This window comes from Carettochelys insculpta, chromosome 14, assembly GCF_033958435.1.
Source record: "Carettochelys insculpta isolate YL-2023 chromosome 14, ASM3395843v1, whole genome shotgun sequence".
Lineage (NCBI taxonomy): Eukaryota > Metazoa > Chordata > Testudines > Carettochelyidae > Carettochelys > Carettochelys insculpta.
The window spans coordinates 7,422,027-7,439,669 of NC_134150.1; the positions used below are offsets into that span (position 1 = coordinate 7,422,027).

The following is a 17,643-nucleotide window of genomic DNA, read 5'->3' on the forward strand; positions in this document are numbered from 1 at the left end:
ATTGGGACATATCTGGACCCAGTGTGCTGAGATCTTCTGAGCTGCGTCTACATGTGCTGGCTACTTCGAAGTAGCCGCGCCAACTTCGAAATAGCGCCCACCACGTCTACACGTGGCGGGCGCTATTTCGAAGTTGACATCGACGTAAGGCAGCGAGACGTCGAAGTCGCTATCCTCATGAGCGGATGGGAATAGCGCCCTACTTCGACGTTCAACGTCGAAGTAGGGCACGTGTAGCCGATGCGCGTCCCGCAACATCGAAATAGTGGGATCCGCCATGGCAGCCATCAGCTGAGGGGTTGAGAGACACTCTCTCCAGCCCCTGAGCTCGATGGTCGCCGCGTGCAGTGGCCCCTGTGCAGGAAGCTGAGAGAGTGTGCAGGCAACAGCACAGCCACGTGGCCAGCCTGCACGTCTCACAGCAGCCACAGCCCAACAGCCTGAACCCATGGCAGCCAGCCAGCCCCCCACAAGCACCCCCAGGGCACCCCCCACCAAGGGGAGCCAGGGCTCCCAGGCTGGCAGCCAGCTGGGGAAGAGGCAGCGTGCCCCTCCTGGATGGAGGCCGAGCTCTGGGACCTGCTGGGGCTCTGGAGTGAGGAGGAGGTGCTCCAGGTAATGGGGAGAAAGAGGCGGAACGCGGATGCGTTTGCTCGGCTGGCCGAGGGCCTGGCCGCCTGGGTCACCCTGCCTGCACTCCTGACCATGTCAGGAGTAAGGTTAAGGAGCTGCGTCAGGGTTACGCCCAGGCCTGGGATGCGGCCAGCCAATCTGGGGCCGCCCCCGTCACTTGCCCCTTTACAGGGAGCTCAGGGCAATCCTGGGCCCCCGGTACACCTCCTCCCCTCTGGCCACTCTTGACACCTCAGCTGACGAGCCCCAGCAGGCCCCGGAGGCGGAGTCCGCCCTGGAGGCAAGCCCCGCACCCCAGGGCCCCCCCCAGGAGCCCACCCCTGGGATGCTGGAGGAGGAGGAGGAGGAGGAGGGGGGATCCTCCTCCAGCGATGGGGGGCTCCGGATCACCATCCCATCCCGGAGCTCCAGCAGGGCATCCGCCCAGTGGGTGTCCCCCGACCGTGGGAGTGGACCGTCAGGTATGTACCCCCCCCGCGGTGCACACCCCTGGGGTTGAGGGGCGGGGGCAACAGACATGACCAGGGCCCTCCACATGCCCAGATGACCATGGCCCCAAGGACAGCAGTGGCATGTCCCTCAGAAGAGTGCATCAGCCCCTGCCCCCCCAGCACGACAGTGCCATGCCCCATCCCTGGAGATGGGGGGAGCGGAACCTAGGGTCCCCCGGGGGGGGGGGGGGGGTGGGACACCCATCATCATCAGCAGCAGCATCTCCCGGGGATGGGGATGGGGAACCAGCAGCAGAGGGGTGGGGGGACAATGGCCACGGCTCGGGGCCCACACTAACGGCTGTCTCCACTCTTCTTCCCCCCCGTGTTCCGCAGCTGCACCATCGGAGGGACCGGAGAGTGCCAGTGAGGTGTCAGTGGTCCCGGAGAGCCCACCGGGGCCATCACTCCAGGCCAGCCCCTCGGTGGAGCACCGACCAGGCCCAGGGCGGGGACGGCGATGGACCCCCAGCTGCTGGTGATCCTCCGGCGGCAGCTGGAGGTCTCAGAGCAGCGCCTGCGGGTGGAGGAGCGGCGCCTCCATCTGCAGGAGCGGACGCTGGCCTGGCGCCAGGAGGCATGGGGGGCCTTTATGCGCACATTTGAGCACATCGCGGACTACCTGGCCCCCCATGCCGCACCGGCCGCCACTCTGCCCGCCCTGCCTGCTCCACCTGCTGCTCCACCCGCTGCTCCACCGGCCATCCGCCACCAAGGGGCCATCCGCCGTGGGGGACCTGGGGCCTGCTGACACCCACCGGCCATATCTGCCAGCCCCAGCCAGGGCTGAGGCCGAGGCGCGGGTTGCGGCTGCCCACCCCCAGCGCTGGACATTAGGGGGTGCGGGGCCCAGGACGTGGCCCCCTCCTTTGTACATATCCCCTTTTACTTGTGTTTTGCATATAGTTTGTATTAGACCCCTGTTATTTTAGGATACCTGCCCCCTCATGTAAATAGTTCTCCCCTTCCTTGTGTTCCACTGTTTTTTGCTTATCATCATATAATATATAATATTTATATTTGTTGTAAATAATATAATAATAATTCAACGTTTGGTAGTTTCACAAACAACAGGTCTATTTTTATTTGCAAGAAAAGTGCGGGGGGGTGTGCTCTTGGGTGCTCTGTGGTGTGGGCGTAGGGGCGGGGAGTGTTGTGGAGGATGGAGGTGTGCAGTGGGGGGCCTGCCAGCGCTCACCCCGCGGCCTCGTCGAAATGGGCCCCCAGGGCCTCCCGGACCCGGATCCCCTTGGGGTCCACCTGGCGACTGGGGGCAGCGGGTGGCTGCACGTCGGCCCTGCCAGCCTCCACAGCCCAGCCCTGAAAAAATGCCTCCCCCTTGCTCTCCACCAGGTTGTGGAGGGCGCTGCACGCGCCCACAATCTGGGGGATGTTGGTAGGGCCTGCATCAAGGCGGGTGAGGAGACACCTCCAGCGCCCTTTGAGGCGGCCAAATGTGTGCTCAACCACCTGGCGCGCGTGGTTCAGGCATTTTGAAGTGCTACTGGCTGGCTGACAGATGGCCTGTGTAAGGGTGCATGAGCCAGGGCCGGAGGGGGTATGCTGCATCTGCGACGACTCAGAGGGGCATCGTGGTGTCCCCCACAGGGATCTCCCGCTGTGGGATGTAGGTCCCCGCCTCCAGCCGGCGGCACAGGCCTGAATTCTGGAATACCCGGGCATCGTGGGTGCTGCCAGGCCAGCCAACATATATGTCCAGGAAGTGGCCCCGGCTGTCCACCAAGGCCTGGAGGACCACTGAATGGTAGCCCTTCCTGTTCAAGAAGCGTCCTCCACTGTGCTCCGGGGCACGGATGGGGATAAGGGTCCCATCCAGAGCCCCGAAGCAATTTGGGAACCCCAGGGTGGCAAACCCCGTGATGGCGGCATCCGGGTCCCCAAGCCACACAAGCCTGTGGAGGAGCAGGGCATTGATGGCGCGGATGACCTGCAGGGGAAGGACATGGGAGGGCACCAATGAGGAGAGTTGTGCAGGGTGTGTCTGGCCCTCCCGTGCCAGGGCTCCCCTCCCCTCGCCAGGGCTCCCCTCCCCAGGGCTTCCTCCACCTCCCCGTGGGTCCTCTTACCTCCATGAGGACAGCCCCGATGGTGGCCTTGCTGACGCCAAACTGCTGGCCCACGGATCGGTAGCTGTCTGGAGTGGCCAGTTTCCAGACAGCGATGCCGACCCGTTTCTCCACGCTGAGGGCACGCCGCATGGCAGTGTCCTGGTGCCTCAGTGTGGGGGTGAGCTATTGGCAGAGCTCCAGAAATGTCTGCCGGCTCAGACGAAAGTTCTGGAGCCAGCGGTCGTCGTCCCACTCGCCGAGCACCAGCCGCTTCCACCAGTCGGCGCTCATGGGGTAGCTCAACAGCCGGCGGCGTGTGCGGCGGGGGGCTGCAGGGTCTGGGGTTGCTTCCTCCTCCCCTGGGGGCAGCTCCTCTTTGGCTAGAATGTGATCAGCTGCCTCCTGCATGGCATTGAGCAGGGCGAGCACTGCTCCTGCAGGGGCGGCTGGGTGGACCTCTGGCTGCTGCTGCTGCTGCTGCTGGGGGTCCATAACCGCATTGCCGAGGTGTGCGTTCCTATGGCTCTGCAGACCGCGTGCTGTGCAGGCTGTGTGTGTCTGGGAGGGGCCCTTTTAGGGAGCAGCTAGCTGTAGCCTCAGAAGCGCTAGTCCGCCCTGTGACCCTGTCTGCAGCTGTTCCTGGCACCCTTATTTCGATGTGTGCTACTTTGGCATGTACTTCGATGTGGTGCTGCCCAACATCGACGGCACCAGCCCTGGAGGACGTGTAGACGTTATTCATCGAAATAGCTTATTTTGATGTTGTTACATCGAAATAAGCTATTTCGATGTAGCATACACGTGTAGACGTAGCCCTGGAGAGTCAGATGATTCTCTCCTTTGTCCTTTGGAGTGTTAAAGTGTGTGCCTGAAATTAAAGAACAGAGAGACAGTTGGGCTGTGTCTACACTAGCACCCCCTTTTGGAAAGGGGGATGCTAATGAGACACTTCAGGATATGCTAATGAGGCACTGCAGTGAACATGCAGCGCCTCGTTAGCATAATGGTGGCCGCAGCAATTCGAAAGTGTCACTTTTGATTGCACGTGGCTCATCTACATGGGGTCCTTTTTGAAAGGACCCCACACATTTTGAAATCCCCTTATTCCTATAACCAAATAGGAATAAAGGGCTTCTGAAATGTATGGGGTACTTTTGAAGAGGACCCCATATAGATGAGCCGTGCTCAATCAAAAGCGGCATGTTTGAAGTGCCGCGGCCGCCATTATGCTAATGAGGCTCTGCATGTTCATTGCAGTGCCTCATTAGCATCCCTCTTTCCAAAGGGGGGTGCTAGTGTAGACATAGCCCTGGGGAACAGAGGTGAATGGCACGTGCCTTCCCAGTGGCGAGATTTTCTGAAATGAGCTGTTACACCAGTGAAGGGCACATGGATCCCTCAGTGGATTCTATGGAAGTAGTACATTTGAAGGGCAAAACTCAATTTGTTAAGTGCCCTTGTTAAAAATTCCCGTATGTGCTTGAGAGTCTTGTACTTCTCTGACTTTAGTTCTGACTGGAATTTCTTTGATGTGCGACAGTGATGGTTGGGTATAGCCCATATCGAACAACCTCACTCAGTTTGAGTTATGGATCTTTTTACCAGCACTTTTTACTCATTAGGAGATCCTCATCTCATCTCATTTTAAGCACTGAAATCACTGGTACACCTTGCCGGTGGAGGGGACTATGTAAATAGAAATATTGCTCTTACTTTAGCCCTTGAAGATTGCATTACAGTTGCAAATCTTCGAGGGGCAGTTTTACCATGGAAACTGTAGTATCAACGGGGCTCAGGCATTTCTATCACAGTCCTCAAAACTAATCCATCCTTGTATTTTCCCCTAGAGCTGCACTGGTGGATCTTTATAGCTATAAAGCTTGTGAGTATAAAAAACACCAAACACAAGGTGTTATATGAAAAGTGGTTGAGTCTGATATGAGTAGAAGGATTGGCATATTAGTTTGATTTTAAGGGAACACATTTTGTCTTTGCCTGTTCTACAAACTCTGTACTAGTTGCCATCCTTGTTGCAGATCCTACGCTACAGCTAGGAGCAGTGCAAGCCCTAGTATTGATCAAGTACAAGCATCTTCACCACTGTCATGAATCTTATTAGCTGCACTATTGGAAAGTGGGAATGCAATTTTTTAAATGTAGATCCGACCAAAAAGTCTGAGGTATATCCAAAAGAGCATATCTATGCTGTGGACTATGCCATGCATGTTTTTTTATTTAAGATCTTATTGAGTATTTGAAAGATGAAGAAAAGATTCCACCCTGTATCTTGAACTGCAGCAGCACCTTTTGGGAAAAGGGAGAAGATATTTTCCATCTCAGATTATCTGGGGAGAAGTGTGGGTTGCAGTAGGGACCAGCCAATAGGATTATCATTAAAAGCAGACTGGAAAGACATCTTAAAAATATAATACAACCTGCAACTGGTTTCTTTTGCACCAACAGAAACTTAAGAGTATTTCCAGTTGAAACAGTCACTCTCTGCATGCAGGTCACTTGAATTTATTTAATCCAATTGAACAGACCTCACCCAATGTTTTTGTTTAGATAAACAAGATTTCTGTGGGTGATACAGGATTTTATGCCCTTGGCCGTTTTGTTTTGTGTGGGTCTTTTTGCATTTGTTCGGGTTTTCCTGTTTGCAAATGAGGGCACCATGAGTCAGTTTCCTTATTTCCTTTGACAGACAATTCTCAGAGGTCAGGAAGTTGAGAGGGAAAACTGTTCTGTGTTCTGATACCAAATCTTTCTCCTCCCTGCCTCTGCTTTTCAGACCTAGGTCAGGTTTTGTGAGGGTTGGCAGAGGGATCAAAAAATAAAATGCTGCACTGCACATACACCTCCTCCTAGAAAGAGGACGAGCAAGAACACCATACATGTTAGTCACTGTAATGTATTACTGAAAGATATTCAGATACAACTGTGGTGAGAACAATGTAATAACCTGTATAAATGGAAGAGCTCACTCATATATATAACAAACCTGAAATGAGGTATGCAAATAGATACTGCAGAAGTTTTCAGTCTTATACAGGGTATGATCATCTTCGGTCTTTAGTTTTGCATGAATTCTGAATTCAGGAAACCTATTTACATATATCCTTTTAGGACAATGTTGCTTTAAATTGTTAGCGTTGCATCCATTATTTCTTACGCTGTCAATGTCTGGTGATCTTTGTTATCTTGTTACAAAGCACACTGTCTTCATACTATTCAAAGTTCTGGGGTTGGGATTCCTAAAATAAATTTGAGGTTCTCTTTATCTCTGTGCAACTCTCTTGAATATGGAGCGTATCCTTAAAACAAGGACGTACCCTGTGAATCTTGTTTTGTAGCAAAAAATTACTGGTGGAGTTCTCCCCTCTTTTAGTCACACTCCCTTGTACAGAACTGGTATTTCAGCATGTCAGGGGCTAGAGTTATCTTGCAAATCCTGTTCAGATACTAAGTCCGTCTGCTAAAGTCAGAAAGCCAAGCTAATTTTCTCTCTGCAGGAAAAATACATTTGGTAAATCAGATTTTAAGGTGGTTTAACAAAAGATTTTTTTTGAGTGTTTAATTTTGTGATCATTCTGCTGGGCAGCCCTTTGTATCTGGGTTGCCCCAGCAAACCCTCTCCTGACTGGCTCTTAATGAGCTTTCTTCACTAGCTGGGTTCTGTGCAGCCAATCCATGGCTGCTTTAGCCTCTCTCCTTCCAGAGTGAGCCCCCACACCAGTACAGAGCCATATTTACTTGTTTCTCTGGAAGCCAGTCTGTTATACTGAATTTTTATAATAGGTATATCACACAGGATATTACTTGCGTGAGCCAGAGAAACTAAAACCACTTAGAAATATGTCATGTATTTATGAGCATAATTATTTGTGAATTACTCAAAGAAAAGACTTCTTGGGTTGTGTGAGAAATAAATCCAAACTAAATTGCCTGACTTGAGCTTCATTTTTGATGACTCTGTAACTAAAATAGGTGAGAGGGATGGCTGACAACTTTTACAACACTGTGGAAGATTATTGATATGTGTTAAAGGCTGTTTATTTTTTCACAAAAATGTTATTAAAACAAATTTGTTTCTGCTGTTCCATTTATGCACTGCCATTGCAAATATTTTTTTCCTTGTCTTCATTCATTAGACATTTGCTGACCAAGTATTCGGCGTTTTCAGTTGGACAGTTCCCATTGCTGTAGCCGTTTCATGTTTTGGTGGACTTAATGCATCAATTTTAGCATCTTCTAGGTAATGCGTATTTTGCAAAGTTCATAAGCATGCTTGGCCAACTAATTTTACCATGCATAAAATAAATGAACACTTTTAAAATCCATGTCACTAAGACTAAGAACACCACAATAAACTAATTATCCTCAATAGGTTTTAGTTTCTATATTCTATATCACTACAGTTTGAACCTCTCTACTCCAGCACACTCGCTTGTCCAGCAACATCCATAATTCAGCATGATTTTAGTTAGCCAGACAAGCTTATCGTGTGTGGCCAAGTTTCTTGTGGTTCCATAAAGTTTGTTTATAGTCACACAGTCTTGGCTCTCAGTATTGTCCTCCCATGGTCTGGTAAATTCTGTCATCCGGCACTGGTCAGGTTCCAAGGGTGCCAAATGAGAGAGGTTCAGCCTGTAGTCTGTCTTCTCTCTCTGCTCTCCACCCACCTGCCTCCCCAAAAATGTGATTGTACAGCAATATGTACAATATAATGTAGTATAATAAATGTTGCACACTGCATAATCATTCACATTGTTTCATGATCAAGAATTGAATTTATTCTCCAGTTTCCTTGTGAAATCAATCTAATGATCTTGATTTCCTGTTTAAATACTGTGTTTATAACTTTCAAATGTATTAAATTTTATGACCTTGCATGTGAAGCTTTAAAATTTTAATTTCTATGACAATCTTTTTAAAGCTTCACATAGGTCATGGAAACTTTCTCCTATGCATTGACTACAGACATGACCAGTATCAGCTTCAAAAGAGTTTTTTTTAATAATACCGAAAAATCTTATTTGTCTATTAAATGCATACTTAATTTCCCCCTACTGGAAATAAATGTTAGTCTGAAATGGTACAGTAGATAAACTTAGAACATTGTTAGAATTATTTATGGAAATTCTTTTGTACAGTCACCTACTTCATGGCATGTTCATTACCCATTTCTCATTGTTAGGAAATTCACTAACTTGATGTCAATACTTAAATTGTACCAGAATGTTTAACAATATACAGCTCTAATTCTGGGCGGCGTCTGCCTCATAAAAATTAAAGCCTATGTCAGTAATCAGAACTTTAGCACTATTTTTTTAGCTGTATAGAGATGCACTTATACAGCTACAGTACACCCCCGACTTACATGATTTCAACTTACACCTTACTTGCAATAATGTGAATCAAAATTGTGAGTGGCAGGGAGCCAGGCACCAGGTGACAGCCTGGAAACTTGCAGGAGCCAGGCTGCCGCCTGGTTCCTGGCTCCCCACCACTCCTGGGAGCCAAGAAACTGACCAGTGCAGCAGTTATGGTCAGTTCGCTAGCTCGTGCAAGTGATGGGGAGCAGGGAGCCAAGCTGCTGCCACCTGGTCCCCAGCTCTCCTCTGCTCCTGGGAGCCAGGAAGCTCAGCAGCCTAGCAGTTTTGGTCAGTTTCCCAGCTCTCACAAGAGGAGGTGCCAGGTGCAGTCAGGACCAGGGGCCCCTCCCCTACCCAGTCCCAGCTTGTGTGAAATTCAACTTAGGTTGCCCAGGAATGCAACCTACATGTAAGTCAGGGGAGTTACTGTATACGTACAGGACAAGAATAGTTGAATACACATGCAGGTTTATTTTGAGGTTATTTTTATAAGACATTTTTGCATTGTCTTTCTTTCCTTTGCTCATGATTTACTTGTTCTTGTTCCCTTTGTAGGCTTTTTTTTGTAGGCTCTCGGGAAGGTCATCTCCCCGACCTGTTATCCATGATCCATATAGCAAGGTTTACACCTGTACCTGCACTGCTTTTCAATGTAAGCTGCTCTTTTAAGCTGCATGGAAGTGTTTGGGATGAGAAATAGACCCAAAATGGAATGTTCTTTACTTGGGTTGTAGTTATTTGACAGTCTGTATTGTATATTGTATTAAATGTTCTTTCACTTGTAAGAATTAACAAATGATTAGTTTTTGAATAATTGTATTAGCTTGATAATTACTAAAAATTCTTAATGTAAGTCAAACTACAGGTTGCACCTCCTTGGTCCGTCACTGTTGGGACCTGACTGGTCCCAAATGAGAGAATTTGTCAGATCGGGGAGGTCCTTGACCCCTAAGAGCCTGCAGCAAGCACCCTGCTTCGCTTCCTATCCACTCTGCCCCCCTCTACCCCTCTACTATATTCTAGGTGGGTCTGGCTCTTGTGGCAGGACTCCAGCTCTGGCCCCAACCCCATGTTCCTTGAGGCTGCTGCAGGCTGCCAAAAGGCTCTGGCTCCAATCTTGGCTGCTCCCAGCCAGGCTGCACCCCTTCTTGCAGCTGGCAGCCTGCCCTTAAGCTCCTGTGCTCTCTGGTCCAGAAGCATCTGTGGTCCAGCCAGTTTTCAGAGGTGCAATGTGTACCAAGTCCCTAAGTATATAGAAACCTGGAACAGGAATGAAGTGACTGATTCAAATGATTTAGATAGGGTTGGTCCTGCTTTTAGACAGGGAGCTGGACTCAATGACCTCCTGGGGTCCCTTCCAGCCCTAGGATTCTATGACTGAATACTTCACCTTTGTTGTTGTTGGGTGTAGTTCTTTGTAGACTTCCATTTCTCATGACCAAGGTAGGACTTAAGCTAGTCTATGATCCATGTTAAACTTCCTTTATCCTGTTAGCAAATCAAATAAGTGAGATGTTCAGGCTATTCAGTCTAAAGGATATGACTGAACTATGTATGGTAATCCAGCTGTTTATGAACTTCTTTATGTTCTGATAAACTTGTTTAATGTATTTTGCCCCAGTAAGTATCCTTCTCAGTACTGGACTTCAATGTTAAATTCAGCACTTTATTTGCTTCCCTTTTTGGTGAATTGCAAGAAACATAATCCTGGTGTTCCCACCACCCTCTGGGAAAATCTCAGTAAAATCCCCCTCTAGGAATGATCAGAAATAATTATTTCCATTGCAAAAATCTATTTATGTAAGGAAATACAAGTATAACATAAGATAAAGGATTCAGCCCTCAAAGATTACATTAATGTACATAGCAAAAAAACAAAAACAAAAAAAACAAGAATCTGAAACCTGTGTGTCATGGAGCCACAGGGTTGGAAGAAACCTCAGGAACTCATTGAACCCAACATGCTGCAAAAAGCAGGACCAATCCCAGCTAAACCTGCCCAGCCAGGGCTGTGTCAAGCCAGAATTTAAAGACCTCTAGGGAAGGAGATGTTATCATCTCCCTAGATAACCCATTCCAAATCTTCATCACTCTCGTAGGCTATGTCTACACTTGCCCAGTTCTTCAAAGGGGGCTTGGTAATCAGGGTGATGGGAGATTACTAGTGAAGTGCTGTGATGCATGCACAGCACTTCATAGGCAAATTCCCCTCGCCCACTTGGTAAATTTGAAGCAGGGGCTTGCCATGTAGCTGTGGGAATTTTGAGGAGTAAAGGTGCTTCGAAGTGGTGTGGATACTTTGAAGTGCCCGTGCCCACATGGCGTGCCTGTGCTTTGGAGTTTGACACTTGAAGTTGCCGGGGGAGAGAATTTGTCTAATGAAGTGCTGCACATGCATTGCAACACTTCATGAATAAGCTCTCATCACTCTGATTACCATGTCCCCTTCAAAGATGGGGCAAGTGTAGACATAGCCCTAGTGAAATAGTTTTTCTTAACATCCAACCTTGACTTCACCTCCTGCAACTTGAAACCATTTCTCCCTCTTCTGTTACCTGTCACCACTGAGAACAGCCTCTCTCCATCCTCTTTGAACCCACTCTTCAGGTAGTTGAAGACTCATCGAATCCCCCCTCATTTTTCTATTCTGTAGACTAAATAAGCTCAGATTCTTCAGTCTCTCCTCATAAGTCATGTGCTCCAGCTCCCAATCGTTTTTTGTTGCCCTCTATTAAAGTCTCTCCAGTGTGTCCTAATCCTCTCTGTAATGGGAGCCCCAGAATTGGACACAGGAGTCCAGCTGTGGCCTTAGCAGTGCTGAATGAAAGGAGATAATCACTTCCCTAGATCTGTTGGCAGTGTTCCTACTAATAAACCCCAGTATGCCACTAGTCTTCTTGTGGCTACGAGGGTACGCTCTTGGTTCATATCCAACTTCTCATCCACAGTAATCCCCAGGTCTTTCTCTGCAGAACTGCTGCTTAGCCAGTCGGTTTTCAGCCTGTAGAAGGACTTGGGATTCCTCTGTCCTAAGTGTAGGACTCTGTTCTTGTCCTTGTTGAAACTCATCACATTTATCTTGGCACAATCCTCCAGTTTGTCTGGCTATCTCTACCCTCCCATATATCAACCTCTCTCCCTAATTCAGTGTCATCTACAAATTTGCTGAGGGTGCAGTCCGTCCTCTGATCCAGGTCATTAATAAAGTATTGAATAAAACCACCCCCAGAACTGACCCTTGGGATACTCCACTGGCAATCAGACATAGAGCTGTTGATCACTAGCCATGGAGCCTGGTGAGCCATCTTTCTGTCCACCTTAAATTCCATTTATCCAATCCATACATGTTTAACTTGACAAGAATACTGTGGGAGACTGTATCAAAAACTTGGCTAAAGTCAAAACTAAAAAGCAGTCCAGTATCACTTTAAAGACTAACAAAATAATTTATCTTCAGAAGTGGGTCTGTCCCATGAAAGCTCATCACCCAATAAATTATTTTGTTAGTCTTTAAAGTGCTACTGGACTGCTTTTTGTTTTGATAGTATATAGACTAGTATGGCTCTCTCTCTGTTACTTTGCTGAAGTCAGGTATGTTATGTCCACCACCACCTCCATATCCACAGAACCAGTTACCTTATCATAGAAGATAATCAGGGTGGTCAGGTATGACTTGCCCTTGGTGAATTCATGTGGACTATTTCTGATCACTTTCCTCTCCTCCAAGTGCTTCAAAATTGATTCCTCGAGGAGCTCCTCACAGATTTTTCTGGGGACTGAGGTGAGGCAGACTGGTCTGTCATTCCCTGCATTGTCCTTCTTCCCATTTTTAAATATAGGCACTACATTTGCCTTTTTCCAGTTGTCCGGGCAACCTCCTCTGATGGACAATAGCTCTGCAATCGCATCAGCCAACTCCCTCAGCATTCTTAGATACATTTTGTCCAGCCCCATGGATTTGTGTTAGTCCAACTTTTCTAAACAGTTCTTAACCTGTTCTTTCTCCACAAAGATCTGTCCATATTCTTCCCATACTGTGCTGCCTAGTATAGCACTAAGGGGCTGATTCCATCTGTGAAGACAGAGGCAAAAAACCATTGAGTACTTCAGCTTTTTCCACATAATCTGTTGCTAGGTTACCTCCCTCGTTCAGAAAGGGTCCGTAACTTCCCTGACCAGTCTTCTGTTGCTTACATGCCTGTAGAAACCTTTCTTGTTCCCTTTCTCATCCCTTACCAGCTGCAACTCCACTTGCTCTTTATCTTTCCCAGTTACACTCCTGCATGCTTGAGCAATATATTTATACTCTTCCCTAGTCATCTGTTCAGGTTTCCTCTTCTTGTAAGCTGCTTTTTTATGTCTAAGCACATCAAAGATTTCTCTGTTAAGCCATCCTGTTTGCCTGCTATATTTTCTTTTTTTTTTAAATTGCACATCGAGATGGTGTCTTCCTGTGCCTTTAGTAAGGTTTCTTTAAAACCCAGACAACTTTCCTGATTTCCTTTCCCCCTCATGTTAGTGTCCCAGGGGACTCTGCCCATTAGTTCCCTGAGGGAGTCAAAAGTCAGCTTTTCTGATCTCCAGGGTCTGTATTTTGCTGCTCTTCTTTCTTCCTTTGGTCATGATCCTGAACTTGACCATCTCATGATCGCTGCTGCCCAAGATGGCACTCGCCCTACAAATTCATCCTTGGTTATGGGCAGCAGGTCAGGCTGAGTATAGACCCTAACTGGTTCCTTCAGCAGTTGCATGAGGAAGTTGGAAGCTCGGCAGGGGAGATTTTATTAGGGGGAGGTTATGACACTTGTGCGTTTGCCCACAGGGTCTGGAGAGCAGTGGTGGCATCCCTCTGTTCCTTCCCTCTGCAGCCAGCTGGCCACTCACTCTTCTAGGCTACAAAAAAAATGTATTTTGTTGGGGAGAGGATAGCTCAGTGATTTGAGCACTGGCCTGCTAAACCCAAGCTTGTGATTTCAGTCGTTGAGGAGGCCCTTCAGGGATCTGGGGCAAATAGATATTTTTTTTTAAAAAAAAAGAGGTCCTGCTATGAGTACAGGGGACTGGACTCAGTGACCTCTGAGGGTCCCTTCCAGTTCTGTGAGACAGGTATATCTCCATATTTGACATCCAACATTCTTCAAAAACTTTGTGGATTGCCTAGGTACTCCTATATTGGTCTACTAGCAGATGTCAGGGTGATTGGAAGTCCTCTCTGAGAACCAGGACCTGTGATCTAGAAGCTTCTGTTAGTTGCCTGAAGAAAGCCTCATCTAACTTGTCCTTTTGATCTGGTGGCCTCTAGCAGACACCTACCATGACATCACCCTTGTTGCTGTCACCTCTAAACTTAACCCAGAGACTTTCAACATGCTTTTCTCATGTTTCATACTGGAGCTCTGAGCAATCATACTGCTGTGTTATGTACAGTGCAATTCCCAGGAACTTTTCTCTTCTGCCTGTGCTTTCTGAAAAGTGTATTCCCTTCTGTGACAAAGCTCCAGTCATGTGTGACATCCCACGAAATTTTTGTTATTCCAGTCATATCTAGTTCCTTGACTATGGCAGGACTTCCAATTCTTCTGGCTTGTTTCCCTGGTTTCTTGCATTTGTGTGCAGACACATAAGGTAACTAACTGATTTGCCCTAATTTCACAGTGCAGATCAAGGGTCCTCCTCTGTACCTTTCTTCTTGTGTTTCTGCCCAGTGTCCCCATTACTTCTGGGCTTAGGTCACTGTCCCCCAACAACCTAGCTTACAGCCCTCTTCACTAAGTTTGTAATCCTGCCAACAAAAAAGCTCTTCCCTCTCTTGTTTAGTTGGAAGCCATATTTTCTTAGCAATCCTTCTGCCCAGAAAATCAGCCTTCCTGAATTTCCTGGTCTGGACAGCAGATGGATGACTCTGACCTCTTAGGAGGGGGTCCCCAGCCACCACCACCCATCTCGTCTTGGGAGTGGTGATCATGGAACTCCTACCACTATCTGTGCTGAGGATATCTGAGTATCCTCTTTCTTCTCCTGCAGGTGTTCTCTGTTCTGCACTGCCTTCTCTGGTTCTTCAGCACACTGTGCCTGCAATTTCAAATTTCAATTTCAAATGCTGATTTACATGTAAGAACTATTAATTTTCTCTGATGAAACACAGAGTTGATACTTGGGTCTCTAGTCCTTTCAACTTCTCTTCCAATATGGAAACCAGCTTGCACTTAGACGAGACTTTCTATGATCCTCTGGGAGGAAGACCTATATGGCATCCTGACAGCTGAGTTCTCACTGTCCATAATGTTTTTATTCTGAGAGACTTCTCAGATATAGTATTTATTGTGTCCTCAAGGGCAGGGGGGAGGGGAGTGGCCATAATCTCTGTAGGGTTCCTCCAAGGTGAACTCCCAGTCAAACTCCCTTTGTTAGCTTCTCCTGTTTGTTGTTCTTCACAGTTCATTTATAGTTGTTCACGATACCCATATTCTTTCCCAACAGTGCACTATGACCCTCATTTATCTGACTGTAGAAGATGTCTTCCAGCTTATCAACTACTTCAGTTTCAGTTATTGGTTTTTCGTTGGACTATCAGTAGCTGGGCAATTATACCTCCGCTGGAAGGAGCCAGATCGAGCCAGACCTCTCAAGGTACAAAATTAATAAATGAATGTAAGCACAGTTTGTTTTTTTTAAAGATCTTTCTTGTATCCCAGTACATCCTAAAGAAGTATTATATCTGAAATGTGTTTTCTTGTGTTAGATTGTAAACTCTGAGCTCAGATAATGTCTTCATTTTTTAAATGGCTTGTATTGCTTTCAAGCACTCAGAAAATACTCCTGTTCTAGCAGAGTGTCTCAACTACTGAGAAATGGCTCGTATGGTTGAAATGAGGAGCTGCTCTTGCTTTTTTGGATTATAGGTCAATAGATTATGGCTCTCTGTCTCTCTTCCCATGCTCCTAAATTCCAGCTCTGTTGTGTGAAATTAGGGAGGGCAAATTAATCAAAGCAATTTTTGGAGCTGTTGTATGTCTGAATTCTTAATTCTTTTAGCACCTTTCTGTGGTAAAGTTGGATGCAATTCATTAAGCTATCCATGCCATTCTTGACTCCTACAACGAAATGTCTCAATGCAGTGGATTTGTCTACAAGCCACTCAGCTACCATAAAAAGCTGCTTTCAGTATTGCGTAGTTATAATCTTACACTATATCACATGTGAATCTTAGTTGCTGTTGCACTATATAGAGTGCCATGCTTGTATCCATTTAACATCTTTCTAACTAGCCAAATAGATGTCCACCCTGTTCTCTTGCGTGTATGAGAATCAAGAACTAATTTAAAAATATGCTATAATGTATTAAAAATTACAAATACAGAAAATCACATTCCCATCCAAATGTATGTAACTGTTGACATTATGAAAGCATTTCAAAAATGTTTTTTCTCCTTTTCTGCAGCTGAGCTTATTTTTCCCAATAGTTTTTTGTATCTGCTCAGTATTTTTGGTGGTGGTGCCTCTGTATAGTGACACCATTAATTCATTGATCGGGATTGGCATTGCTTTATCTGGAATTCCAGTCTACTTCATTGGAGTCTACTTGCCCATATCCAGAAGGCCACCGTTTATCAACAATATGTTAGGTATGATTGGAAGATTTCACTATTTGCTAGGTTTGAATGGAGAAATTTACAATAAAATTTCAAATTTAGTGTGAATAATCATACACAGGCTGAATGGCAGTGATTGGGGGGAAAAAATCATTATATTTCTGTGTTTTACACTTCCTCTAATGGATATTTTATGGCTTCTCTCAGTTTCATTATATTTGCATCTTACCAAACACAACATTGAAAATATCTAAATTCTAAAGTAATGTTGGCTGCAATTCTAAAATCAGTAAATCTTTCTGGCCTCTAGCAAGTATGTTGTGTTGCTTCAATTTTATGTGAATTTATATGTTTTGAAGAAGCTATGCCATTTAAAACTGGAAAAGAAAAATCTTCTCTGGAGCTTTGCTGGCTGATATACTTTTGTTGAATTATCATAGTTAACAGTAACCCTCGAAATGCATGATTTCGGTTGTGCCTAACTCACATTAATGCGAGTTAAGCGCAACTCAAAATCCTGTTCCCCGTGACCCTGGCTCAGTGCCCCCTATTCCTGCTCGCCACCCACACATGGCTCTGGCTCACCTCATACCAGGGAGGCAGCTCCTCCTGGCTGCACCAAGCCCTGGGGAAGCAGCAGCCATGGGCGCGCTCAGCCCCAGAGCCCCAGGGAAGTGGCTGCCATGGGCACTCCTGGCCCCGGTTCAAACCCTCCTCAGGCAGCTCCAGTTGAGCCTCCCCCCTGCAGCCCTAACCCACCCCAGGCTTAACCCCCCCAGCCCCCTCCCATGGCTCCAACCTTCCGTCAGGCTTAACCTTCCTCAGATGCCCCCCAGAACCCCAGGACTTAACGTTCAAAAAGTTGCTCCAGGTGCTCTGGCTGCAGAACATGAGTTCTGTCGAGGAAATAAGCCATCCCCTGATTTATGCAAAATTCGGGTTATGCAAGGGTGCATGGGAACGTAACCCCCGCATAAATCAAGGGTCTGCTATACCTATTTTCCCTTGCAGCCTACTGCTTTGGTTTTTGCTATTCAGTAAAGTTTGCACAAAGAGTATTCATAAGTTAAGCCCACGATTAAATGAAATAAGTTACATGACTTCGTCATTCAGTTTGGAGATCAATTAAAAAACCTTACACATTTTTTAAATGTACAGAATCCCCCCCTTCTACATGCTCTCTATTTAGACCTTTTGTTTGCTTTATAAGCTATTTCAGCCTACGTTAGCAGAGGAAAACAAAAATCAGTGTATTATGTATCTCACAGGTTACTTGGGAGGGAAAAACAATGCCATCATTAGGACAGCTGTTAAACATACTGCTGATTTTTTTTGTTGTTTTGTTTTTTGTTTTTGTTTTTTTTTAAGTCAGACTAGACTAAACATGGAAGTTTATTTTGTGTTGCAAATGTATCTTGTTTGTGGTATTTTTTAAAGAAAATAGAACTGAAAACACTAGAAGACTTTCACTGATCTATATGTA

The 17,643-nt window shown here is 46.7% G+C and overlaps 1 protein-coding gene across 2 annotated transcripts in view; it reads left to right on the plus strand.

Annotated features, from left to right (window-relative positions):
• SLC7A6 (solute carrier family 7 member 6) overlaps nucleotides 1-17,643 on the plus strand; it is a 57,146-nt gene that overhangs the window by 38,137 nt on the left and 1,366 nt on the right. For both annotated transcript variants that reach the window (XM_075008355.1, XM_075008354.1), the window contains exons 7-10: nucleotides 7,345-7,448; nucleotides 9,124-9,220; nucleotides 15,049-15,198; nucleotides 16,010-16,193. In XM_075008355.1, coding sequence (XP_074864456.1) covers nucleotides 7,345-7,448; nucleotides 9,124-9,220; nucleotides 15,049-15,198; nucleotides 16,010-16,193 — 535 coding nt within the window. The remainder of the gene's footprint in view (nucleotides 1-7,344; nucleotides 7,449-9,123; nucleotides 9,221-15,048; nucleotides 15,199-16,009; nucleotides 16,194-17,643) is intronic.